Source organism: Jaculus jaculus, chromosome 13 (genome assembly GCF_020740685.1).
Source record: "Jaculus jaculus isolate mJacJac1 chromosome 13, mJacJac1.mat.Y.cur, whole genome shotgun sequence".
Lineage (NCBI taxonomy): Eukaryota > Metazoa > Chordata > Mammalia > Rodentia > Dipodidae > Jaculus > Jaculus jaculus.
Window position 1 is genome coordinate 15,729,341 of NC_059114.1, and position 25,827 is coordinate 15,755,167.

Consider the following 25,827-nt stretch of genomic DNA (forward strand, 5'->3'; position numbering starts at 1 on the left):
CAGTTTTACACCCGGTACCGCCGAACTTCCGGAGACTCACTCCTTGAGAGAGAGAGAGAGAGAGAGAGAGAGAGAGAGAGAGAGAGAGAGAGAATGTATGTCTGTCGGTCTGTAGGTGGTGTGCAACTGGAGCCCCAAAGAGCGGTGTGTCCCGGGGTCGGTCTCCAATGTTCAGCTTCAAGCCGCACCCGGGACTCCGCATCTGGAACTCCACCCATCATCTTACCAAAGTCACACCCTCAGGTTCCAAGGGTCATACACGGGAGGGGGGCGGGGGGGCTGGGATGTGGTGTCCACCCAGCGCTGACCATAGGACCACACTGCTAAACACCTGTCACCCGAAGAGACGCACCGGCTGGGACAGGGGAAACCCCACCCCCGGGGCGGGGAGCGAATTTCCCGAGGCAGCATCGGTGGATGCAAGAAGCGCACCTGCGTGCCTTCCTCCACCTCCACCCGCACGAGTCCCGGGACTTGCGGGACCGGGAGCCCCGCCCCCCCCCTGGCTGGCCGGCGGGCTGCGCGCCTGTCATTTCCTCTCCGCAGCTCGGTGCAAGATCTTGAGCGAGAAGAACGTCCGCGGGCCCGGACGGGTTCCCGGTGACAACCCGGCGGCTTCTTTCAGTTCGCTCGGGGACAGTGGGCTCGCTCCCGGTGACGACCGCGAGCCATGGCGGGAGACACCGGCCGCGGAGACGCGAGAGAAAACGCCAGTCCGCGCGCCCGCTCCCGGGGTGGGGACCGAAGTCAGGCAGTGCGCGTGCGCGGCGAGGGCGCGGCCGGCCGGCTCTGCGGCTGCGCAGAGGCGGCGCCAGGCGCTGCGCCTGCGCAGTGGTGGGGCGGGGCGGAAAGGAGGGAGGCGGTGGCACCGGTGGCGGCTTGCTGAAGAGGAGGAGGAGGAGGAGGAGGAGGAGGAGGGGGAGCGGAGAGGGAGGTGTTTCTGTCAGTTCCGGCTGTTTGTTCGGGAAGTGGATCCGCCGCTGCCCGAGCAGCCCGGAGGGAGCTGCGGATCGCGAGGCCAGTACCGACCCCGCCCGCCCGCGCGCGCGCGCACCGCCCCCGCCCGCCCGCCATGGCCCGGGACTACGACCACCTCTTCAAGCTGCTCATCATCGGCGACAGCGGTGAGGGCCGCAGGGACAGGCCGGAGGTGGTTCGGGCCCTGCCGGGCGCGGCCCGCGAAGGGGGGGACCTCGAGGCGGCCGTGGAGGTGCCGGAGCCCCGCGCGCGGGGAGGGAGGCGGGGAGGATGGTGGAGCTCCCGGGTTCCCGAGGTGGGGTGTGACCAGGGGCTCCCCGGGGCTGTGCCCGGGGAGGAGGTCGGAGGAGCAAGCAGCAGCGGCAGGGCTGCAGACCTGAAGGGCCGCCGAGCGTGCACGGTGCAACTCCCGGCGCCTGCTCCTGGCCTCACGTGTGACCTTGGTCAAGTCGCGCGCGATTTCTGAAGTTGGACCGACTCGGGTTCGAGCCTTGAGACCACCGGCTTCTTCGCTGTGTGACCTTGGGCAAAGTTGCTTTCGCCTTTCCGAGTCTCTCGGTTCCCTGCATCCGAGAGAAGCGGGCACTTGAGTTAGTGTTGAGCCTTCGGTGAGTTGAAAGTGGGCAAAGTGCTTAAGTGCCCGACCTGGTTGAAAGTAAACGCTAAGTAAATGTCAGCTATTGTCATCGTCAGTTTCTTTAGTAAGACTCGCCGTTTTCTGTAAAATGGGAGATGTGCCCAGAACCAGCCCCCTCCCCTGGGGGTTGTGAGGTTTAAATGAAGCAAAACAGTTAAAGCCTTAAAGCACGTTTCTGCTGAATTATTACCGAATGGTTCGATTTCCAAATCTGGAAAATGGAATAATAGTATAGTTGTGCCTCACAGGGCTGATGTTAGTATTCAATGAGAAAGTGTACACATGGTGCTGGGAACAGTGTCTGGCCCACAGCCAGTGGTCAGTGTTTGCTGTTACCTACCACAGAGCAGAGGGGTGCTGGGGGCCGGGGTGACTCAGCCAATATTTTAAAAAGAGCTTTAGCCACATAGACCCTCGTTGAGAGTTTGTAGCTAGATACAAATCCATCTCCCATTCACAGAACACTGTTTCATAGGTGTGTGTTGAATGAATGAATGAACACTGTATTGCCTTAGAAAAGACAGGCCGGTTTCTGGCAAAGGTGTTTGGAGTAAGGCAGGTGAGCAGGTTTATGGGATGACCAAGAGTTCATGGAGGCAGGCCCCAGGAGGTTTATGGAAGCATGGCTTTGGTACGGGGATTATATGATGTCCAGGAAGGAGACTTGAGAGCAGCTAAGTTTATAGACTACACCTGAGTTGAGTGTGTGGGGGGCCAGTCATGTGACTGGAGGAGGGGCCAAATTATTGCTAGAGCCCACAGATTGTTAAGGAAATAGAGGACCCAATCCCTTGTGAGACCCAGGCTGTCGGGTGTGTTGGGTGGCAGTGTCATAGGTGGTTCACGGAAGTGAGTGGTGGTTGGTCTCACTGGTAAAGCTGGGCTGGGATGTGGTTGGTGGTTTGGATCAGGTGGAAGATGGCTGAACTTTCTGTGGTTGCTGGTGGAAGGGAGTTGGAAGAGCATAACCAATGAGATGGAGGAGTCACTGGGGAGGGAGTCAAAGGCTAAGGGCTGACTGGCTGTGGTTTGAATGAAAGAAAACCAGGTAGGCCATGTAGTCTTGCACTTGGACATAGCCTTTGGCACTCCTTGGGGTCCTGAGGCTTATTACTGTATGACGGGATTTGCTTTCCCGCCTGGTTGGTTCCCAGTGGCTGGCAATAATGGTGATCCCTGTTCTTTTGAAGTTAGCGATCCCACTGTGGTCAGAGGTCTTTATCCCCCTGCAAGACGTCTTGGACCTGTGTTGATATCCAAAAATGAAAGGCCTAAACTCAGCAAGAAGATGTAGCTTGTTGGCATTTCTTTCTCCTGGAACCCCGAGGTGGTTTTGGCTCGATTTCTCGCAGTGCAGTTTGCATGATGTATTGATTTTTTTTCTTTTTTTCCACTCAGAAGTCAGGTGTAGGAAGAAGACTTATGGTCAGGATTTCTGCGATCTGGCTCCTAGATCACTCTGAGCATGTAGGCCTGGGTTGTGGAAAGGAGATAGGTGCTTTATTGTTAGATTTCTCCTGACAGTGAGCTGACAGGCCAAGCCAACACTTAGGAGCCCAGGAGATGGTGGCCAGGGAGTTCAAAGGAAGCTTTGCAGCTGAGCGGGGGGCCAGCCATCATCACTTCCCTGCCCTGGGCCCCGTGTGCGTGTGTGTGCTTCATTAAGATGAGGCGCTTGCTCATCTCATTCTCACCCATGACCTGTATGGTTTGTCAAACAAGGAAACTAAGGCTCAGAGAAGGTGACTGGCTTGCCCCAGATCACACAGCTTGTCAGCAGCAGAGCCGGGAGTTAGGGCACATCTGTGCTAATATGCGAGAGAGAGGGAGAGGGAGAAAGAGAGCGAGCAGTTGGTGTTGGGCTGGCAAGCAGCAGGCCCTCATCGAATGTTAGTTTCTTTATAAATGTAGAGTTCTTCCCACTCTGCCACATACAGCGTGCTTCTGGAATGAGGCCCCCCAGCTTTGCTATCTCCTCCTTATGCCTGAGGTTCTGCACCATCTCTTACACTCCTCTTCTTTTCCTAGGCAGAGTCTTACCTTAGCCCAGGCTGACCAGAAACTCGCTTTGTAGCCCCAGACTAGCCTCATGTGGAGATCTTCCTGCCTCAGCTTCCCCCAGTGCTGAGACTAAAGGCATGTACCACCATGCCTGGATTTTCTTATTCGCTTTTTTTTGGTTTTTCGAGGTAGGGTCTCACTCCGATCCAGGCTGACCTGGAACTCACTCTGTAGCTCCAGGGTGGCCTTGAACTCACAGTGATCCTCCCACCTCTGCCTCCCGAGTGCTAGGATTAAAGGCATGTGCCACCATGCCCGGCTATTATTCTCTTCTGACATTGCCTCTTGAGTTAGAACAGCATAAACTGGGGCTGCCCCCCACCCACCTCATTCTTACAATAACCTGGAAACTCGGATGGCCATCAGAGACCTCTTTAAAGCCTACCTTCACTTTACACATGCTTGAGCTGGGGCTTGACTAGTCTGAGGTTCCATAGTGAGGTAGTCATTAGGGCAGAATTAAATTGAGACACTTTACTTGGGTCTGCAGCAGGCTAAGCAGAAGCCAAAAGGAAGGGGGAGCAGTGGAACAAAGACTTGTGTGGCTGGCTTAAGGAGTCCGGGAGCAGCACCCGGCGGGGGGCGGGGTGGGCATGGTGATGGTCATGGGCAATGTCTCCTGCATACCAGGAGGTGTCAAGGGTGCTGAGGTCTGTGCTCCCTGCAGAGTGACAGACCTTAGGGCTGGTGGGTAGATGTGGCCTGTGCTCCCTGCAGAGTGACAGCCCTTAGGGCTGGTGGCCAGGTGTGGCCTGTGCTCCCTGCAGAGTGACTGACCTTAGTGCTGGTGGCCAGGTGTGGCCTGTGCTCCCTGCAGAGTGGCCGACCTTAGGGCTGGTGGGTAGATGTGGCCTGTGCTCCCTGCAGAGTGACAGACCTTAGTGCTGGTGGCCAGGTGTGGCCTGTGCTCCCTGCAGAGTGACAGACCTTAGTGCTGGTGGCCAGGTGTGGCCTGTGCTCCCTGCAGAGTGACAGACCTTAGGGCTGGTGGCTAGATGTGGCCTGTGCTCCCTGCAGAGTGACAGACCTTAGTGCTGGTGGCTAGATGTGGCCTGTGCTCCCTGCAGAGTGACAGACCTTAGAGCTGGTGGCTAGATGTGGCCTGTGCTCCCTGCAGAGTGACAGACCTTAGTGCTGGTGGCCAGGTGTGGCCTGTGCTCCCTGCAGAGTGACTGACCTTAGGGCTGGTGGCTAGATGTGGCCTGTGCTCCCTGCAGAGTGACAGACCTTAGTGCTGGTGGCCAGGTGTGGCCTGTGCTCCCTGCAGAGTGACAGACCTTAGAGCTGGTGGCTAGATGTGGCCTGTGCTCCCTGCAGAGTGACAGACCTTAGGGCTGGTGGCTAGATGTGGCCTGTGCTCCCTGCAGAGTGACAGACCTTAGGGCTGGTGGCTAGATGTGGCCTGTGCTCCCTGCAGAGTGACAGACCTTAGAGCTGGTGGCTAGATGTGGCCTGTGCTCCCTGCAGAGTGACAGACCTTAGGGCTGGTGGCTAGATGTGGCCTGTGCTCCCTGCAGAGTGACAGACCTTAGGGCTGGTGGCTAGATGTGGCCTGTGCTCCCTGCAGAGTGACAGACCTTAGGGCTGGTGGCCAGGTGTGGCCTGTGCTCCCTGCAGAGTGACAGACCTTAGTGCTGGTGGCCAGGTGTGGCCTGTGCTCCCTGCAGAGTGACAGACCTTAGAGCTGGTGGGTAGATGTGTCCTATGCTCCCTGCAGAGTGACAGACCTTAGTGCTGGTGGCCAGGTGTGGCCTGTGCTCCCTGCAGAGTGACAGACCTTAGGGCTGGTGGGTAGATGTGGCCTGTGCTCCCTGCAGAGTGACAGACCTTAGGGCTGGTGGGTAGATGTGTCCTATGCTCCCTGCAGAGTGACAGACCTTAGAGCTGGTGGCTGGATGTGGCCTGTGCTCTCTGCAGAGTGACAGACCTTAGAGCTGGTGGCTAGATGTGGCCTGTGCTCCCTGCAGAGTGACAGACCTTAGAGCTGGTGGCTGGATGTGGCCTGTGCTCTCTGCAGAGTGACAGACCTTAGGGCTGGTGGCTAGATGTGGCCTGTGCTCCCTGCAGAGTGACAGACCTTAGAGCTGGTGGCTAGATGTGGCCTGTGCTCCCTGCAGAGTGACAGACCTTAGAGCTGGTGGCTAGATGTGGCCTGTGCTCCCTGCAGAGTGACAGACCTTAGTGCTGGTGGCCAGGTGTGGCCTGTGCTCCCTGCAGAGTGGCCGACCTTAGGGCTGGTGGCTAGATGTGGCCTGTGCTCCCTGCAGAGTGACAGACCTTAGAGCTGGTGGCTAGATGTGGCCTGTGCTCTCTGCAGAGTGACAGACCTTAGAGCTGGTGGCTAGGTGTGGCCTGTGCTCTCTGCAGAGTGACAGCCCTTAGTGCTGGTGGCTAGATGTGGCCTGTGCTCCCTGCAGAGTGACAGACCTTAGAGCTGGTGGCTAGATGTGGCCTGTGCTCTCTGCAGAGTGACAGCCCTTAGTGCTGGTGGCCCCGTGTGGCCTGTGCTCCCTGCAGAGTGACAGACCTTAGTGCTGGTGGCCAGGTGTGGCCTGTGCTCCCTGCAGAGTGGCCGACCTTAGGGCTGGTGGCTAGATGTGGCCTGTGCTCCCTGCAGAGTGACAGACCTTAGAGCTGGTGGCTAGATGTGGCCTGTGCTCTCTGCAGAGTGACAGACCTTAGAGCTGGTGGCTAGGTGTGGCCTGTGCTCTCTGCAGAGTGACAGCCCTTAGTGCTGGTGGCTAGATGTGGCCTGTGCTCCCTGCAGAGTGACAGACCTTAGGGCTGGTGGCTAGATGTGGCCTGTGCTCCCTGCAGAGTGACAGACCTTAGTGCTGGTGGCTAGATGTGGCCTGTGCTCCCTGCAGAGTGACAGACCTTAGAGCTGGTGGCCAGGTGTGGCCTGTGCTCCCTGCAGAGTGACAGACCTTAGAGCTGGTGGCTAGATGTGGCCTGTGCTCCCTGCAGAGTGACAGACCTTAGAGCTGGTGGCTAGATGTGGCCTGTGCTCTCTGCAGAGTGACAGCCCTTAGTGCTGGTGGCCCCGTGTGGCCGTATGGAAGCTTCAGCCATGGTGAAAGCAGGTACCTGGGCTTTGTCCTTAGGCCTGTGTGCAGGGTGCATAGTGGAGAGACATGTGGGAGACAGCCTTTCTCACTGGGTGTAACTCCTTGAGGGAGAGCAGTGTTTGAGGTTAGTGTCATGGCTACGGCAGCAGGCTGTCTTTCCTCAGCTGGGGGTTAGTGGGGGGACTCTCCTGTGTCACCACAGACAGCACCTCCCCTGTCTTACAGATATGTGAGATGTGGATAAACTTTAAGTTGAAACAAGGATTCTGCTCTTCCCCTAATCTTGCTCTCCTCCCCCCAGAAAGGCTTGCAAGCTTCCGCTTTGGCTCTGTTCATGCTCTCTTAATAGCACTACACAGCATGTCTGTCGCTGAGACGGGCATGTGTGCAGCCATCAGGTCACGCCTGCGAAGTGCTTGGCCCAGCGCACAGCCCTGAATGCAAAGGGCAAGCGAGGCAAGCTACGGGCCCAGGCAGGCTCCAGGAAGAAGCAAAGGAGGCTGCAGGGCCACTGGGGTGCTGGCATCAGGTAGAGCGCAGTGAGGACCCATCTCCGACCTTGCGCTCTCTTGGTCTTTGCAGGAAGCCTCACAGTCAGGCAATGAGGAAGTGGCGCTGAGTAGGAGCGCTGCCCGCTGAGGGCTGGACGGCAGGTGCGCTGGGTGCAGCAGCTCTGAGCCACAGAGCCCCACTCCTAGCCCAGAACTGAGAAAGTGGGACCCCTCGTACTCCCGGAGCACGTCCTGGACCTCCTGAGCTAATTGGCTCTCCAGGAGATGCTGGGAGAGGTTGCTGGGGCTTAGGTTAGAGAAACGCGGCTGCACGGCTCAGCCTACTGCAGTGTTTGCAACTTGGTTACTTAGGGGCTGGGGTGGAAGTGGTGCCAACCTTGAGAATTGGATGTAAAGCTGTGGCTTCTCCCACCATAGGCACATGGGCTTAAAGTTTGCATTTAAAAAAAAAAAAAAAAAAAAAAAAATACAAAAAGAAAAGAAAACAAAAACAAAAAAAAAAACAACAACAAAATTTGCATGTACTCAACAGGGCGTTTATGAGGTCCTAGGGTAGGGTCTCCTGGTACCTTTGATGACATTTCCATTAAAAGTCTTAATGGAGCCTGGCGTGGTAGCACATGCCTTTAATCCCAGCACATGGGAGGCAACAGTAAGAGGATCACCATGAGTTCGAGGCTACCCTGAGACTACATAGAGGAGATCTGTAGGAGCTCCAGGGAGTCAGCTCATGCCCGGTCCTGAGAGAGAGGGATGCAGGAAGTTCCCCCAACCCCTGCCACGCTGTACGTGGGTGCACCACCTGTGCTCTTGCTGTGTGTGGTTTCTGGTGGCTTCTGTTTTAAGTGACACTGCATGACTTTGGATCCACTGCGTGTTTATTTCAGTACATGCACTTGCACAGAAGTGGGGTTACTGGGACATTGAAAGCTCTCTGTCCTCCCAACTTACCTTTCAAGGGAGCTGAGGGCACTTGCACCCTGAAGGGTTGGAAGTGCTCCCTCAGTACCTCAGCAGTCTGTATCATGGTGTGCTTGAGAGATCTAGGTTTGAGTCTTGGCTCCTGCCCCTCCCCCCCCCAGTCAATTTACTGCGAGCCATGGCTTCCGCATGTGAGGAGATCTACTTGACATTCTGCTAGTTGACATTCTGGAAGCATTGAAAGGCTCAGCATGCATACAGAACTGGATGCTTGTTAATCCTTTCTTTCTGAGGGTGACTGATCTGGTTGGACTTAGGGGTGGTGGGTGTCAGGGACAGTGCTGGAGGCACAGGATCAGCGCACTTGTAGGCCAGAGCCGTTGCGTATGGAGATTGTAAGGTTCTACCTGCTGCTGGGGTGAGAGCCAGGAGCTGTTGTGATGGGTGCAATGGTTTGTGCCCGCAGCCTGCCGACCCTGCTGACTGCCCCGCACGCTCCCCACCCTCTCAGCCCCACTGCTGAGGGTGGAGGGCTCCCAGCTGCCTCTGGTCGTAAGGCCCTCAGTTTCCTCACCTGCAGAGCGGCCCTGATGAAATCCGCTGTGCAGTGCATTGTTTGCAGCTACTCACAAACTGAAGTGGGTGGAGTTTCCTCGGGACTGTGGAGGACATGCTGGGATGGGGAGGGCCATCTCGTTTAGTTGACCTTCCTCTTGCTTGTGTCTGTTGTTTGCTATTTCCCTCCAGGCTGCTAGGGCAGCCCTCAGCCCAGGGACTGGCCTGAGTCTCTCCATCATCACTGCCAGGGGAATCTGGGAGCAGCTTGTCTTACCTGGGGAGGAACGAAAAGTCAGAGATTGAGTGGAAGCTGTTCGTGGTCCTTAGTGGTCTGTAGTGGGTTGAAACTTGGCCTTGAGCAGAATGCTTGACCCCACTGGGCTTCATAAGAGTTGGGACTTGGAGTTGGGCATGGTTGGCTCGTACCTGTTTCCCAGCATTTGGTGGCCCAGGTAGGATTACTGGAAGTTTCAAGCTACCATGAGACCCTGCCTCAAAAAACCAAAGCTGGCCGGGCGTGGTGGCGCACACCTTTAATCCCAGCACTTGAGAGGCAGAGGTGGAAGGATCGCTGTGAGTTCGAGGCCACCCTGAGACTACATAGTGAAATCCAGGTCAGCCTGGACTAGAGCAAAACCCTACCTCAAACAAACAAACAAAACAAAACAAAAAAGCTGGGGGCTGGGAGATGGCTCAGCGATTAAGATGCTTGCCTGCAAAGCCCCATGACTAGGGTTCTGTTGCCCAGGACTCATGTAAAGCCAGATAGATGCACAAGGTGGCGCATGTGTTTGGAGTTTGTTTGCAGTGGCTGGAGGCCCTGGTGCACCCATCCTCTCTCTCATTCTCTCTCTCTCATAAATAAACAATTAATTAAAAAAAAAAAAAACCTAAGCCAACCAAACAAAAAGTAGAGAGATGGCATGTCTCCTGTGGGAAGGATGGGCTGAGGACGGGCTACCGCCTGCTCATCTCTGTGCTCTCTCCTGCAGGTGTGGGCAAGAGCAGCTTACTGCTACGATTCGCAGACAACACTTTCTCAGGTGAGTCTCCCCGGGGTGTCACCAGGGTGCTTTGGTTTTGAAACTCCCCCCACAGCTCCAGAAGCCGCTGCTTCCACCTGTTGCGGGTGTTTTCTCGTTCTGGTTAGCAGATGAGGCAAAGGGTTCAAGCTCAGCTCAGACGCCTTAAGAGCTGCTGCCTGAGTCCGTGTTGTTCACACACGTTCTCCTTTTACCTGCGTAGGGTCTCCTTGTGCCCAGCATTAACAAAAGTTGTTGTTTTGTTTGTTTTCGAGGTAGGTTCTCACTCTACCCCAGAGTGACCTCCCAGCCATCCTCCTGCCTCAGCCTCCCAGCCACTGAGCATGCATCGCCCTTGTTCACTGCCTCTTGTCATGTGTGGCTTCTGTTTGATGTGATGCTGTATTGAGTGGCGTACTTTGTGTCTTTATACTTGTACAAACAGTTCCACAAACTTGGGGTCACCGATTCATAGGACCTGGGGTATTTATTTAAACTTGTCTTTCTTTTTTTTTTAATTTTAATTTATTTGAGAGATATAAAGAGGGAGAGAGAGAGAATGGGCACATAAGGGCCTTCAGCCACTGTAAACGAACTCCAGTTACATGCCCACCTTGTGCATCTGGCTTATGTGGGTCCTGGGGAATCAAAATCAAACCTCAGTCTTTTGGCTTCACAAGCACATACCTTAACTGCTAAGCCATCTCTCCAGCTCTCCTTCTTATTTATTTTTTGGGGGGAGTGTGGAAAGAAGGAGAGAGAAAGGATGTGTCAGGGCCTTTAGCCTCTGCAAATGAGCTCCAGTTGCTTGCTTTGGAACTAGGGAATCAAACCTGAGTTCTTAGGCTTGTAGGCAAGTGCCTTAACCATGCATTATCCAGCCCCATTATTTGAACTTTCCTTGGTATTGCTGACTTGCTTTTCCAAGTAGCCATGGTCATTCACAGTTCCACTGAAGAGGTTGCAAGTTCCTTGCCGCCAGCTCTGCTCACGGCTTTGTTTTCGCTGAGGCACTGGGCAGGAGCGCTGCCTTTGCTTCACAGCTCTGGGTGCGCTGGTAAGGGGAGCAGAGTTTTGTTTGGTAACCATGTCACGTCCACTGCAGGGGCTGCAGGTTGGGTGGGCCTCTGCTAAAGAACTGAGGTGTGTGTGCCCACATGGTCACCTAGCGGCGGGGTGGGGGCCCACTGCAAGTTTCAGTGCCCTGCCTCGTCCAAGGTTAGTGTGCACACTTCCAGCTTGCTCTTGGGCCGGCTTGGACGTGCTGGTGGGAGGCCTGGGTCTCACCAGTACGAGCACATGCAAGCTGGGAGGGTCACCTCACTGCAGACCCAAATCCTGGAGCACCCCCATCTCCATGTGTGAAGTAGCTTCCTTCTTCAGCCTGCAAGGATCTGATTTGCCATCGAGAAAGACAACCTCTACTTTTTCCTTTTGTATTTTGTTTTTTGGAGGTAGGGTCTCACTGTATCCCAAGCTGACCTGGAGTTCGCTATGGAGTCTCAGGGTGGCTTTGAACTCATGGCGATCCTCCTACCTCTGCCTCCCGAGTGCTGGGATTAAAGGCATGCGCCACCACGCCCGGCTTCCTGTTGTATTTTGATAAACACTGAAAAAGCTGGAGCTGCTAAATTTACCTTGGGGAAACCTCAGAACTGGTTTATTTGGTGTCGTGGAACCTCTGACTGCTTTCAATACACAATTAGTAATCAAAAAAAAAAAAACAAAAAACTGAAGTGTGATCATCTTGTGAGGAATTCCCTCTGATGTGGTCATGGGACAAGTACCCTTAAGAAGTGACTATATGGGGCTGGAGATCTCTTAGTAGTTGAGGTGTTTGTCTGCAAAGCCTAAGCACCCAGGCTCGAGTCCCCAGCACCCATGTAAGCCCAATACACAAGGTGGTGCATGCATCTGGAGTTTGTTTGCAGAGGCTAGAGGCTCTGGTGTGCTCATTTTTTCTCTCACTTAAATGAATAAAATGAAAGAAGTGACTATATGGAGACTGGAGAAATGGCTTAGTGGTTAATGCATTGGCCTGCGAAGTCAAAGGACCGAGGTTCAGTTCCCCAGGACCCATGTAAACCAGATGCAAAATGTGGCACATGTGTCTGGAGTTCGTTTATAGTGTTTATAAGCCTTGGTGTGCCCAGTCTTTCTCTATCTGCCCATCTCTCTCTTTCAAAAAAAGAAGTGGCCAGGCATGTTGGCACACACCTTTAATCCCAGCACTCAGGAGGCAGAGGTAGGAGGATCGCAGTGAGTTTGAGTTCGAGGCCACCCTGAGACTACATAGTTAATTCCAGGTCAGCCTGGACCAGAGTGAGACCCTATCTCAGAAAACCAAAACAAACAAACAAACAAAGGCTTCGTGGTTAGCCGATTTTGCAGCAGTTTCTCCACTTCCCACCATGGGCACTCCTGGCCCCATGGTTCTGTGTTGTGGGCTGTTCTGTGTGTTGAGGGATGTGGAGCAGTGTCCCTGAGAGAGATCAACTTACAAGATGCCAACAGCACCATGAACCAAAAATGTCTGGTCTTAATAATGTGTGTCTAGCTTTCTTCCTCATGCTGGGTCCCTGGGGGGGGTGGAGAAGTGACTTCATGGCTATGGTCTCTCAGTGAAGTGGCTTTTGCCCTTTTTCTGACCCCAGCAAGCTCTGCAGCACTACTAGCATTGGAAAGAGCCAGCTGCTCTTTGGGTTTTTTTATTTTATTTTTCTTCTTATTTATTTATTTTTTATTTTATTTTATTTTATTTTTTTAAAGATTTTTATTTATTTATTTGATTATTTGAGAGTGACAGAGAGAGAAAGAGGCAGATAGAGAGTGAGAGAGAGAATGGGCGCGCCAGGGCTTCCAGCCACTGCAAACGAACTCCAGATGCGTGCGCCCCTTGTGCATCTGGCTAACGTGGGACCTGGGGAACCGAGCCTCAAACCGGGGTCCTTAGGCTTCACAGGCAAGCACTTAACCGCTAAGCCATCTCTCCAGTCCTCTTCTTATTTATTTGAGAGAGAGAGGAAGAGAGGGAGATGGAGAGAACGGGCACGCCGGGGCCTCTAGCCGCTACAAATGAACTCCAGACACATGTGCCACCCTGTGCATCTGGCTTATGTGGGTACTGCCTGGGGGATGGAACCTGAGTCCTTTGGCTTTGCAGGCAAACTCCTTAATTGCTAAGCCATTCCTCTAGCCCCAACTGAAGTTTTTTTTTTTTTTTTAAAGAAAAACATTTTATTTATTTATTTGAGAGAGAAAGAGGCAGAGGCAGCTATGTGGAGAAAATAGGTATACTAGGGCCTCTAGCCACTGCAGACGAACTCTAGACATATGCTGGGGAATTGAAGCTGGGTCCTTTGGCTTTGCTGGCAAGTGCCTTAAACACTGAGCCATCCCTCCAGCCCTTGACGGAGTGTTCAGCTCATGTCACTGTCCTGGCATGCATTGTTGCAGAGATGTCTGAGCTACTGCGCACCACAGTGCCTAGAAGCAAGTGGTCAGTCAGTGTGCCACTTGTTTATTTTTATTTTGTTTATTTGAGACGGAGAGAGAAAGAGAATGGGTGCACCAGGGCCTTCAGCCACTGTAAAATCCAGACACATGTGCCACCTTGTGCATCTGGCTTACGTGGGTCCTGGGGAATCAAACATGGGCCCTTTGGCTTTGCAGGCAAGCACCTTAACTGCTAAGCCATCTCTCCAGCCCTGCTGGCTGTTTATTACTGTTGTTTTCTGTTGAAGAGTGGTAACTGCTGAACCAGACACAGTGGTACCTGCCTGTCGTCCCAGGACTGAGGAGGCTGAGGCAGGAGTATTACCAATTCTAGTCTGGAAGACCCTGTCTCATAAGAATGATAGCAACCGGGACAGCCTCTGTTTATGTTAGAAAACATTTGTTTCTCTCTCTCTCTCTTTTTGCTTTTTTGAAACATGGTCTCACTTAATCCAGGCTGACCTAGAACTCTTGGTACTCTTCCTACCTCAGACGCACAAGTGCTGGGATTAAAGGTGTATGCACCACAGCCACCTTCCCTCTTCCTCCTCTTCTCAAAAAAATTTTTTTTATTATTTATTTATTTGACAGAGAAAGAGGGAGAGAGAATGGGTGCACCAGGGCCTCCAGCCACTGGACATGAACCCCAGACACTTATGCCCCCCTGTGCATCTGCCTTACGTGGGTCCTGGGGAATTGAACCTAGGTACTTTGGCCTTGCAGGCAAACGTCTTAAACACTAAGCCATCGTTCCAACCTCCCCCCCCTTTTTTCCCACATGGTCTCACTCTAGCCCAGGCTGACCTGGAATTCACTATGTAGTCTCAGGATGGTCTCGAACTCACAGTGATCCTCCAAAGTGCTGCTGGGATTAAAGGTGTGCACCACCATGCCCAACTCACCACTGATTTCTTTCTAGAAGTGTTGGAACAACTCCTCCCCACCCTGTCCCACACTGCTAAGTGGACCACGCTTATACATGTCTCAGGCAGAGGTCTTTTCTCCATGGAAGAAGCTCAGTGGGCAGTGGGGGGGGGGATGGCTAAGTGGATAAGCGCTCACTGTTGAAGCCAGAGGGTCAGAATTGGGTCCTCAGGCTCCATGTACAAAGCCTGAAGCTGAGGTGGGCCTCTGTCATCTCAGCGCACTGACAGCAAAATGGGAGGTGGAGCCTGTGTAGCAAACACAGAAAATAATATCAGGCTGGCTGTCGTAGTGCACTGCTTTAATTCCAGCTCTCAGGAAGCAGAGGTAGGAGGATTGTTGTGAGTTCAAGGTCACCCTGAGACGACAGAGTGAGTTCCAGGTCAGCCTGGGCTAGAGCGAGACCCTCCCTCAAAAAAGAAAACAGGCTTAGTGGGTAGCAGATTTTGCAGCAGTTTCTCCACTTCCCACCATGGGCACTCCTGGCCCCATATTCTGTGTTGTGGGCTGTTCTGTGTGTTGAGGGATGTGGAGTAGTGTCCCTGAGAGAGATCGACTTACTAGATGCCAACAGTACCGTGAACCAAAAATGTCTGGTCTTGATAATCTGTCTCCAGCTTTCTTCCCCATGCTGGGTCCCTTGAAGGGCAGTAAGTCCTGGTTTGAGTTTTGGGTTTGTCCTGGTGGGCTTTGGCCTTGGCCGCTCACTTCTGTGCGGGCTAATCACAGGCTTTGATCATCTTACTTACCTGTTTGTCAAGCCAGGCTCAAATGTGACTTCCTTTCTAACCTCCCAGGCCTGCCTCTGTCTGTCTTAGTTTGAACTTGGACCTTTCCCACATATTCCCCGAATCCTTCTCATGGTCACCTTGTGTTTCTCTAGTGATCTGTGGAAGCTCTCGGTGGAGTGAGACTTGCGCACCTAGCAGACAGACCTTTGTTGGCCTGAATCAGACTATAGCACCAGCCAACCATTCTCCTCAGATCCATATTCCACGCTGACACCCCAAGAGTCATTTAAAAGCTAGCTCATGAGCTGTAGAGATGGCTTAGTGGTTAAGGCACTTGCCTGCAATGCCAAAGGACCCAGGTTTGATTTCCCCAGGAACGCTGTAAAGCCATCTGGTGCACAAGGTGGCACATGTGTCTGGAGTTTGTTTGCACTGGCCATTCTCTTTCTATCTGCCTCACTCACTCTCTCTCAAGTAAAAAAGTAAATAAAAATGCTAAAAAATAATACTTGGGGGCTGGAGAGATGGCTTAGCAGTTAAGCGCTTGCCTGTGAAGCCTAAAGACCCCAATTTGAGCCTTGATTCCCCAGGACCCATGTAAGCCAGTTGCACAAGGAGGCACATGCATCTGGAGCTTGTTTGCAGTGGCTGGAGGCCCTAGTGCATCCGTTCTCTCTCTGTCTCTCTCTCTGTCTCAAATAAATAAATAAAAATTTAAAAATTTAAAAAAATAGTACTCATCTTGGGCTGGAGAGATAACTTAGCGGTTAAGCACTTGCCTGTGAAGCCTAGGGACCCCAGTTTGAGGTTCGATTCCCCAGGACCCATGTTAGCCAGATGCACAAGGGCGCACACGTGTCTGGAGTTCATTTGCAGTGGCTGGAGGCCCTGGCGCGCCCATTCTCTCTGTGTCTCTATCTGCCTTTTTCTCTCTCTCTCACTCTCAAGTAAATAAATGAAAATGAACAAAAAAAAATTTTAAAAATAGTACTCATCTCTTTATTTATTTTACATTTTTAAGATATTTTATTTTTATTTATTTGAGAAAGAGATACAGAAATAGGCAGGTAGAGAGAGAGAGAAAAAAAATAAGCACACTAGGTCCTCTAGCCACTGCACATGAATTCTAGATGCATGTGCCTCCTTGTGTACCTGACAGTAAGTCAGTTTTGTGGATCATTAAATTCTTTTGAAACAAATAGAAAAGACAAACCTAGGGCTGGAGAGTTGGCTTTGATGTTAATGCGCTAGCATGCAAAGCCAAAGGATCCAGGTTCACTTCCCCAGGACCCATGTAAGCCAGATGCATAAGGTAGCATATGTGTCTGGAGTTCATTTGCAGTGGCTGGAGGCCCTGATGCCCATTCTCTCTCTCTCTCTACCTCCTTCTCTCTCTCAAATAAATAAAATAAAATAAATGTAAAAAAAAAAAAATAGCAGCAGCAGCAGCCAGGTGTGGTGGTGCACGCCTTTAATCCCAGCACTCGGGAGGCATAGGTAGGAGGATCACCATGAGTTTGAGGCCACCCTGAGACTCCATAGTGAACTCCAGGTCAGCCTGCACCAGAGCGAGACCCTACCTCGAAAAACCAAAAAAAGAGAAAAAAGAAAAGGCAAACCTAGAAAAAAAAATAGGTATGTCCCATTCTTAGGTCACATAGGCCTTTCGGATGGAGCCAGCCCTTACTCCCCAGTCAGTCATCCAGTCATAGGTAACATGGGTCTCCGTGGAATTGTCTGTTACCGTGTGTCACCGCATCCTGTCTGCTTGCCTTGTGGTCCGTCAGGGTTGGCCAGGGCTCTGACCCTGGGGCCCTGACTGTGAGGGGCCACGTGGGGTGGGTGGGGCGTGGGGTGCTGTTGTGGAGACTGAGGGTCAAAGGTCGGCCCCATGGGGTGGGGTGGGGTTCTGGCCCAGGGCTGTCTGTGGGCCTCAGTGATGGACGCCCGCTTACAGGCAGCTACATCACCACCATCGGAGTGGATTTCAAGATTCGGACCGTGGAGATCAACGGGGAGAAGGTGAAGCTGCAGATCTGGGACACGGCAGGGCAGGAGCGCTTCCGCACCATCACCTCCACGTGAGTGCCCTGCTCCCCTTGCCGCGCGAGCCGCTCCGCCTGGTAGAGGCGGCCCTGGGTGGGTCACATAGGCTCTTGGGAAGTGGGTGGTGGTGGCCGTGCCCTTCCTCATGCGGAAGATGCAGGAGGAGGCGGCAGCCCGCACCTGCAGCTGGGAATGGGGACAGGCAGTGCAGCACCTGGCTTGGTACGTGGCAGAAGTGACCATGTGCCCTCAGCTCTACACTTACTGGTGGCTTCTTTCTTTCTTTTTTGGTTTTTCGAGGTAGGGTCTCATCCTAGCCCAGGCTGACCTAGAGTTCACTCTGTAGTCTCAGGGTGGCCTCGAACTCACGGCGATCCTCCTACCTCTGCTTCCCGACTGACTGCTGTGATTAAAGGCGTGCACCACCATGCCCGGCTCAGGCTACTTTCTTAAAATGCAGTAGCAGCAGTGTTTGCCTCACCAGGGTGTTGTGGTGTGCCCTGCCCAAGTGCCCACTGAATGACGTTCGTGGCAGGTGTCAGTTCTATTTATGTTATGTGTTGTGTTTGTTGTGTATGTGTTTATATGCATGTGGGCATAGGTGTGCGTGTGTGCACACACGTGCACTGTAGAAGCCAGAGATCAACACTGGGTGTCTTCCTCAATTACTCTCCACTGGCTTAGTGGTACAGTCTTTTTTATCTTTTTTTTCTCCTGTGGTAGTGTCTTGCTCTAGTCCAGATTGACCTGGAATTTGCTGTGTCGTCTCGGGCTGGCTTGAACTCACAGTGATCCTCCTACCTCTGCCTTCTTAACACTGGGATTAAAGGCGTGCGCCACTGCGCCTGGCTTATGCTCTCAGCATTTTGTATGGGTGCTGGGGGTCTGGACGCGGGTCCTTGTGCTTGTGTGGTGAGTGCTGCACCTGCTGAGCATGTCGCTGTCAGTTCTGTCAGGGTCTGCTCACCCCCCCCCCCCCACCGCCTGCAGAGAGTGCTCTCCCGGGAGTCCTGGTTTGCGGGCGGTCCTCCCTCCAGCTCCGCCGATGGATGGGGGGAAGTCTGTCCAGCACACCACCCTCCTTTGCTGCCAGCCGTAGCTCTGAGTTATGCACAGGCTCCTGTGTTCATGGAACGGGTTTCAGGAAAGAACACGGTCTGAAAGCAGACAGTTTGGAATTTGAATTTCCCTACTGCTGTGTGTCTTTGGACAGGTTGTCCGAGTTTTCTAAATCTTTGTAGGATTTGCTTGAGTGCTGAGGTCTGTGTCTGTGTCCCGGAGTCATCCTAGTGACCATCCCGGAGCTCCCTGCTCTGGGCTCCCATGATCAGGCCAAGGCACTTCTAGAAGGGCGGTGCTCTTGGCATTGGCCTTCCGTGGGTACCTCTTTTTAAATTTAATTTAATTTTTGTTTATTTATTTATTTGAGAGAGAGGGTGAATAGGTGCTCCAGAGCCGCCAGCCACTGCAAACGAACTGTAGCCCCTGTGGGTACCTCTTAAACTTTCCCTCCCGTCTGTGCCTGTCAGTGGACTTGGGAAAGTGTGAGGATGCCCCGGCCTTCTGTCCTGCACGGAAGCCGTGGGGCCTGTCCTGGGCCCTCCGTTCTCTCTGATGGTGGGGGTGTGTGGGGCGAAGTGCCCTCGCAGGGGTGGGAAGTGTAGGGAGAGCAGGGCTGCTGGCCAGGCAGGAGGAGGGTCAAGCTGCTGTGTGGGTCACATTGGGGATAAGGGCTCAGTTACCGTCCGCCTGTGGTGAGCCCGAGTGCCCAGTCTAGGACTCTCCACACAGAGCTCTGTGATGACTTAGTGATGTGTCAGTGAGGACTTGAGGACTGTAGGGGCCTGGCTTCTTGAGGGTAGGACTGACATCCAGAGCTTCAGGCAGCCCAGAGCCTACAGGCTTGAACAAGAGCCTCTTGTGGGCATCAGGGTTGGCAGGTCAGGGCACTGACCCTGTGTCCTTATTCTGGCTAGGACTGTCACGCCGTCGCTTTAATTGGGCCTGGTGGCACAAGCTTGTAATTCCAGCTGATAGGGAGGCTGTGGCAGGAAAACCATGAGTTCAAGGCCACCCTGGGTAACCTAGTGAGATCCTGTCGAAACAAAACATAAAATGAAAGCTGGGCATTGGTGACGCACACCTTTAATCCCATCACTCAGAACTTGGAAGGCAGAAGTAGGAGGATTGCCGTGAGTTCGAGGCCACCCTGAGACTCCATAGTGAATTCCAGATCAGCCTGGGCTTAATGGAAACCCTACCTTATAAAGCTGAAGGAAGGGGAGTAATAAGAGGGCTGGCGAGTAGCTCAGTGGTCAAGCATGTGACTACCATGCACAGAGCCCTGGGTTCAATCTCCAGCACAAACACATACACAGAGAAGAGTCAGCACTTACTTCATTCCAGTGACTTCCTCACTTAGGGAGTCTGTGGACAGAGGAACAGCTTCGTTGTTTGCTCAGGATCAGAACTGAGAGGTTTTTTTTAAAAAATATTTTAGTTTTATTTATTTGACAGAGAGAAAGCGGAGGGGGGAGGAGTGGACGCACCAGGGCTTCCAGCCACTGCAAACGAACTCCAGAAACATACACCACCTGTGCATCTGGCTAACGTGGGTCCTGGGGAATTGAACCTGGGTCCTTTGGCTTTGCAGGCAAACACCTTAACTGCAAAGCCATCCCTCCAGCCCAGAACTGAGGTTTTGATGCCCAGCTAGGTCCTACCAGCTGCTGCTCATGCCCTGGGGCTGGACTTGATGGTTTCCATCAATGCCTCCCTCCTGAGGTAGACCAGCTTGGGGGCTGGGCTGGGGGAGGAGATGATAGTCCTGTGTTCACAGGAAGTGCCTGCGATGTCCAGGGCCTGGTTCATAGGAAATGCTCCTGGTGTCCATGAGGTCAGTTCCCTTCAGAGTTGGACAGAGCGGAAAGGGGCAGAGTGGCTCCTTCATTCTTATGGGGAGACTTGAAGAGGTTACTTAGACGCCTAGGGGCATGCTTTCTTTTCTTTTATTCCAGGCTTCTTGCAGAGGTGGGGTAGCTTAATGGGAGGGCTGGGTCAACCCCATTTTAGGGTCCCAGCTCGCTCTCTACCACACTGTGCCCCAGGAGGTGCTGCATATAGTCTCTGAAGGAAGCACAAAGCCCTGTCAACCTGGGCTGGGAGCTCACGAGGAAGTAGAGTCTTGGGAAGTTGGGAGATGGGCAGGAGTGAGGCTTCTGCTGATCTGACACACTGAAAGGGAAAGCCACTGTGTCATGTCAGCCTGATGACAGGGCCCTGTTGCCTGCTGCCATCCCTTAGACTCCGTGGCTCCTGAGGTTTGCTGGCCCACAGGGGACAGCTGGAGGAGGAGGGGAGAGGGCGGCAGAGGGCAGGAGCCTGGCGCTGGCCTTAGAATCAGACCTGGGTAACTAGCTAGGCTTGCAGCTGGCCCCGCCACCCTCAGCCTCAGTGTCCTTACTGGTAAAATGGCCACCATGGTGTCTGCTGGGCCAAGTTGCTGCAAAGATGAATAAGGTAGTGGATATAAAGCACTTGGCCCTGTGCCTGGCACAGGGCGTAGTGCTGTGGGAAGCCCAGAAGCCCCGGTGCCCTGCCAGCGGCCCCCTGAGCTGCTCTCTGCCCCAGCTAGAGTCAGGTGACCCTCCTCTGGCTGAGGTTCCAGGGAGCCGCAGGGGCGCTATGCTGGGGCTTTCACATTTCTTGGCGTCTTCAGCAAGAAAGCGTCAGGCATTCTCTTGCTGATAGTGCCTCTGCTGGTCTGGATGGGCGCCTGCCCGTGAGGTTCCCACAGCTGCCATGGAGGTGTCTGTCTACCGTACTGACCTGTGTGTGGAGCCGGTCCCTGGGGTAACAGCTGCTGGAGGACCAGAGCTGGGCTGGTCAGGGGCCCTGAACTGAGGTCACCTAGAGGGGAATCTGTACACCGTGGGATAAGGCTATGGGGAGAGTGGGGCGGCCTCGGAGGTCTGCACAGTATCTGAGGGGAGGGGACCCTGAGCGCCGCAGTGGCCCCCTTGTCCCTCCTCCGGGACTGCCCGGCCCTGCCGCCTCGTGGTTCTGCCACCTCTATCTGGGACCCAGATTGCCTTGGAAGGAGCATTAATAATGATAGTAAGAGCCCTCGGTGCTGACCATGTGTGCGCTCCGGCTCTCAGGTGCCTTATCTCCTCTTCCTCACACCACCCGGGAGCCGTGCACTAGCACTGACGCTGTGGCTGGGAGACAGGGTGGGGAGGTGAGAGAGCAGTGAAACCTTCCTTCCCAGGCTCCACAGCCTTTCAGGGGTGGAACCACGGTGGCCTGCTGTCCTTAGATTGGCCTCGAATGTAGCCGGGAGTGGTGGTGCACGCCTTTAATCCCAGCACTCAGGAGGCAGAGGTAGGAGGATCACCGTGAGTTCGAGGCCACCCTGAGACTCCTTAGTGAATTCCAGGTCAGCCTGGGCCAGATTGAGACCCTACCTTGGGGGGGAAAAAAAAAAAAAAAGATTGGCCTCTAATGTGAAGCAGTAGCCAGAGAGCTGAATTGCCCCAACAAGCCTGGTCACGGGTCCTTGCTCAGCCCTAGGTGCCCTGTGCCACCTTGGCACCCGAGCCGGGGAAGTGGCAGGTGGCAGCCAGAAGGTAGGCAGAAGCAGCTTGTCCTTTCAGGGTGTGCATCTGGGGTGGTCCCAGGGTCCCGCAGCTCTCACAGCACGGGATTCCATGGTGCAGGGACAGGGCTGCTGCCACCTCTGGTCTGATGAAGGCTCCAGAGAGGGACGAGTCCCCTTGCCCGTGTGACCCCTTGCCTGTCCCGTGAGCTGTTAAGTTGAATGGGGATGCACCGACTGTCTGTCTGTCTAGGTACCAGGTGTCCAGAGAGGAACGTTCACATCTTCCTTCTTCCCAGACCTTCTGGCTGGCTCGGGGACTGTGGTGGGTCTCGCGGTTTGGTTGGTGGTGTCGCACAGTCCCTCAAGCCACCCCGAGGCCCCGCAGCTTGCATGCTTTCCCTGCCACTGGCATGATAAGTCAAGGGGGACAGGAAGGGAGATGCCAGCTGCTTCTCGAGGGTGGGATGCACTTTACCATGGCTCCACGGATGGTGTTGAAATGACATGTTACTAAATCAGATTTGAGGGGAAATTTTGAATGTTTGAATAAGGGAGGTGATATTATGATGTCCAACACAAAAACTGCCTGAATTCTAAAAATAAAAGGAGAATGTCAAAGAAGTTCCTAACTGGTGGCAGACTTGAGTTGCCTGGTGTGACTTCCCAGGTCCTCGTCCGCCTTTGTGCTGGGGACAGGTGTGAGCATGGCAGTGTGTGGTTGGGGCAGGGTGAGGGCCTGGCCCTGGGCACCAGCCTTCTTCCCCCAGCCACTGACCTGTGGCAGTCAGGTCCCAGGGCTGAGGCTGTCCTGGTCCAGGACGAAACCCTGACGCATATCCTGGCCCTTCAGGTATTATCGGGGGACCCATGGGGTCATTGTGGTTTACGATGTCACTAGTGCCGAATCCTTTGTCAATGTCAAGCGGTGGCTTCATGAAATCAACCAGAACTGTGACGACGTGTGCCGAATATTAGGTGAGGCTGGAGGCCGCGGGCGGGCTGGGGGCGGGGCAGCGCTGGTACCTTTGTGGGTGGGCGGCTCACTGTGCTTGTCTTGAAGTGGGCAATAAAAATGACGACCCTGAGCGGAAGGTGGTGGAGACAGAAGATGCCTATAAATTTGCCGGGCAGATGGGGATCCAGCTGTTTGAGACCAGCGCCAAGGAGAACGTCAATGTGGAGGAGGTGAGACCTGGTTGCCCTGGGTGGAGCAGGTGGGTGAGGGCCCACGGGCTTCCTGGCTGGCTTGGGGAACATGAGTGGCCAGCATTACTCTGTGCCGGGTCCTATAAAGGGCTTGGCTCAGATCTCACCAGTCATCTAAGGTAGACACTATTATTTCCAGTGACGTTCCAAGTGTTTAATAACACTCGGGATGCCTCTCCGCTCGTGAGAGGTGGAGTCAAACCAAAATCTTTCCCACCCAAAGCCATGCAGCTTCTCCAGCCTCTCGTCTCCTCTCCCTGCTCTGGCCTTTCCCTGGGTCTAGGGGCTTGCTTTCCTGGCCAGCGCTCAGCTGTGTGCCTGCTAACTTGCCAACAGGCTCTGGGAGCCTCTTCTTCACTAGTGCTGTTTCCAAGGAAGAAAGCTAGAGCTTCCATCACGAGCCTAGTCTAGCACAAAAGCACACATCGGCGCTAGGGAAGCCGGGTCCTCATTGCCTCGGGAACCCCGGCTCTTCAGATCTAGGACCTCCCTCTCTGAGCTTCGCTTGCTCATCTGTAGACATCTGCAGGGTCTGACAGCCCCACCTTCCAAGTCATGAGGATCACGAGCTGCGCTGTGTCACGTGTGCTGTAGAGTGCACGCTCAGCGGACGGTGGCTCAGCTGCGTGTGACACCTGCGCCCTCTGTCACCGTTGCAGCAGAGTGGAGGGGAGGCCGGCTTGGTGGTTGCAGCTTCACTGGGTGTTGGTGCTGAAAAGGTGCTGGATGGCCAGGGAAGGTTCATGCAGCCTGTCAGGCCTGGTGTGCAGTGAGGGGACATGGGCAGGCTGCGTGTTACATCTGTACACAAGCAGTCTAGAGCACCTTGATCTACTCAGAAGATTCCAGTTGGAGAGAGAAAGTTTTTCCTCGCTTAAGTAAAAGGGAAAAAAAGAGGGAGCCGGGCGTGGTGGCGCACACCTTTAATCCCAGCACTTGGGAGGCAGAGGTAGGAGGATCGCCGTGAGTTCAGGGCCAGCCTGAGACTCCACAGTGAATTCCAGGTCAGCTGCCCGGGCTAGAGTGAGACCCTACCTCAGCGGGGTAGGGGGAAGACTAGAAAAATTTCAGAGAGAGATTGATTTCCCAAGTTCACATAGCTCATGGTTTTTACAATCATTCCTTTTTGACCCTTAAATAAAATAACTTGCCATGTTCTCCTTCATAGAAGGGGTTTTGAGGGCATCATGGTGCACACATGTGCAGCACTTGGGAATCTAAAGGAGCAGGAGCATGAATTTAAGGCCAGGCTGGGCTACATAGTCAGACCTTGTCTCAAATAAAAGAGGGGCGGGGGTGGCGTGAGGTGGCGGTGGCTTGAGGACATAACATCCACAGGCAGGCAGGAGCAGAACACGGGCCCAGGTGGCTGTGGGCCGGGAGGGGCCTCCACATGGGCTCTAAGGCTGGTGCTGCCATGTTGTCCCTGCAGATGTTCAATTGCATCACAGAGCTGGTTCTCCGAGCAAAGAAAGACAACCTGGCCAAGCAGCAGCAGCAGCAACAGAACGACGTGGTGAAGCTCACGAAGAACAGTAAACGAAAGAAACGCTGCTGCTAATGCGACCGCGAATGCCCAGCCCACTGCAGAGACTGCGCTGCGGCCTCCCCCAGCCCGAGGCCCCGGAGCGCCTTGGGGGACAGTCTCAGTTTTGTGCCGTTATTTAAAGAATTCTCTCCATGTTTTTGTATCGGGAGGCGCCACTGGCACTTCCTCCCCCTTCCCCCTTGAGTGCCAAGAAGGTGTTGGACGAGCCCGCCCTTCCCTACTGGTGCCCTCCTCCCTGCTGAGGCGCCTGGACCTGGTGAGGACGCTGCCAGCCGAGCGGACTGATTAACCAGTTTGTACATAGTGTATATTCCTTTAACCAGCCGCACATCCTCGTCCTGCTCTGGCTTTTGTCTCCTTACTGCCAACCTGCTGCAACAGACCCTCCCCGGCGGCCCGGCCCGGCCCTCCTCTCCCGTCCCATCTCACCGCCAGCAGTTCCCGAGGAGCCAGCCAGCCAGCCAGCCTCACGTCTTAGCTGTGTCTTTGGACAGCCGGGCCCCATGGAGGGGCTCCACGTGGTTCCTTCTGCAGGGTCTGACCCCTCTCCACGGCCTGGGTCTTCCTGTTCTACCCTCCAGCTACTTTGGGAGCTGGCAAGCATGGTCTTCAGGCAGGCCTTGTCCACTGCTGACCCCAGGCCTTCGGTTCTAGAGGAAGTCAGTCCTGCCTTGTAGACACCTCTGCCCCAAACCCAAGGGAGCCATAGCTTCTAACTTACCCCAGGATGTTTCAGTTCCAGCAGAAAGGCAGGGGTATGTCTAAGCAGAAGGGGAACTTGTCAGGGGAGAGCAGGCTGGAGGAGCATTATTTTAACAGAGAAAATGAAGCCAAATCAAATGAATTAAGTTCCTCGCGATTTTATTTCCCTGAGATTTGATTGGCATAGTAGCAAAGGTTGTGACCGTCCTACTTGGGGTCCCGTGTTTTTAGAAAAGATGTTCTGTTGTCGTGGACTAAGCTCCTGCCCGGTCTTGGGCCTTGCACCCTTGCTCCTGTAGCCTAGGGCCTCCCACTGGAGTTGGAGTGCAGTGGGAGGGAGCTCTGGGTGTGGGAAGTTACCTCTGAGCTGGAATGGGCCCCCTCGGCTTCCTGACAGAGTGGTTTTAGTATGAAGGTAGTATCAAGAAGTGGCAGTGGGGTGGGGGCAGCCTTGTGACCCACCCATCCCCTGGAGGAAAAGCCGGGGTGAGTCTGCATTGTCCCCTTCCCAGGACACCTCATTCCCTTTCCCCTAAGAGGATCATGTAACTTGGGAAGAATTGATTTGGACACCATGATGTGTTTTCATTAGATTTCCAGGCACAGCCCTGATTGGACAATCACGTCACAGATCACTGCAGATTTCCATGTTAACACTGTGGATGGGTTTTTAATCAATAAAAACTGGGGGTTTCTTGTCACCTGTCTCTACACTTGTCCAACCTGTCAAAAGCTCGGGCCTGTGCATCAAGCCTGCCTATGTTTGGAGCTTTAGGCCGGGGTTGGGGCTGTGGACTGGAGGGGTGCTGCAAAGCCC

General features: G+C 54.0%; 1 protein-coding gene across 2 annotated transcripts; it reads left to right on the forward strand.

The window, feature by feature from the left end:
- Positions 1-1,014: 1,014 nt before the first annotated feature.
- Positions 1,015-25,711, forward strand: Rab35 (RAB35, member RAS oncogene family). Of its 2 annotated transcripts, XM_004664140.2 has the most exons (6): positions 1,016-1,124; positions 9,728-9,778; positions 16,865-16,988; positions 22,404-22,528; positions 22,614-22,738; positions 24,192-25,711. In XM_004664140.2, exons 1-6 carry the CDS (start codon positions 1,073-1,075, stop codon positions 24,318-24,320), a joined length of 606 nt encoding a protein of 201 aa, XP_004664197.1. In that variant the 5' UTR covers positions 1,016-1,072; the 3' UTR covers positions 24,321-25,711. The 2 variants fall into 2 exon arrangements, with proteins under 2 accessions (XP_004664198.2, XP_004664197.1); XM_004664141.2 differs by lacking the exon at positions 22,614-22,738 and having other exon boundaries at positions 1,015-1,124; positions 24,192-24,298.
- The last annotated feature ends 116 nt before the right edge of the window (positions 25,712-25,827 follow it).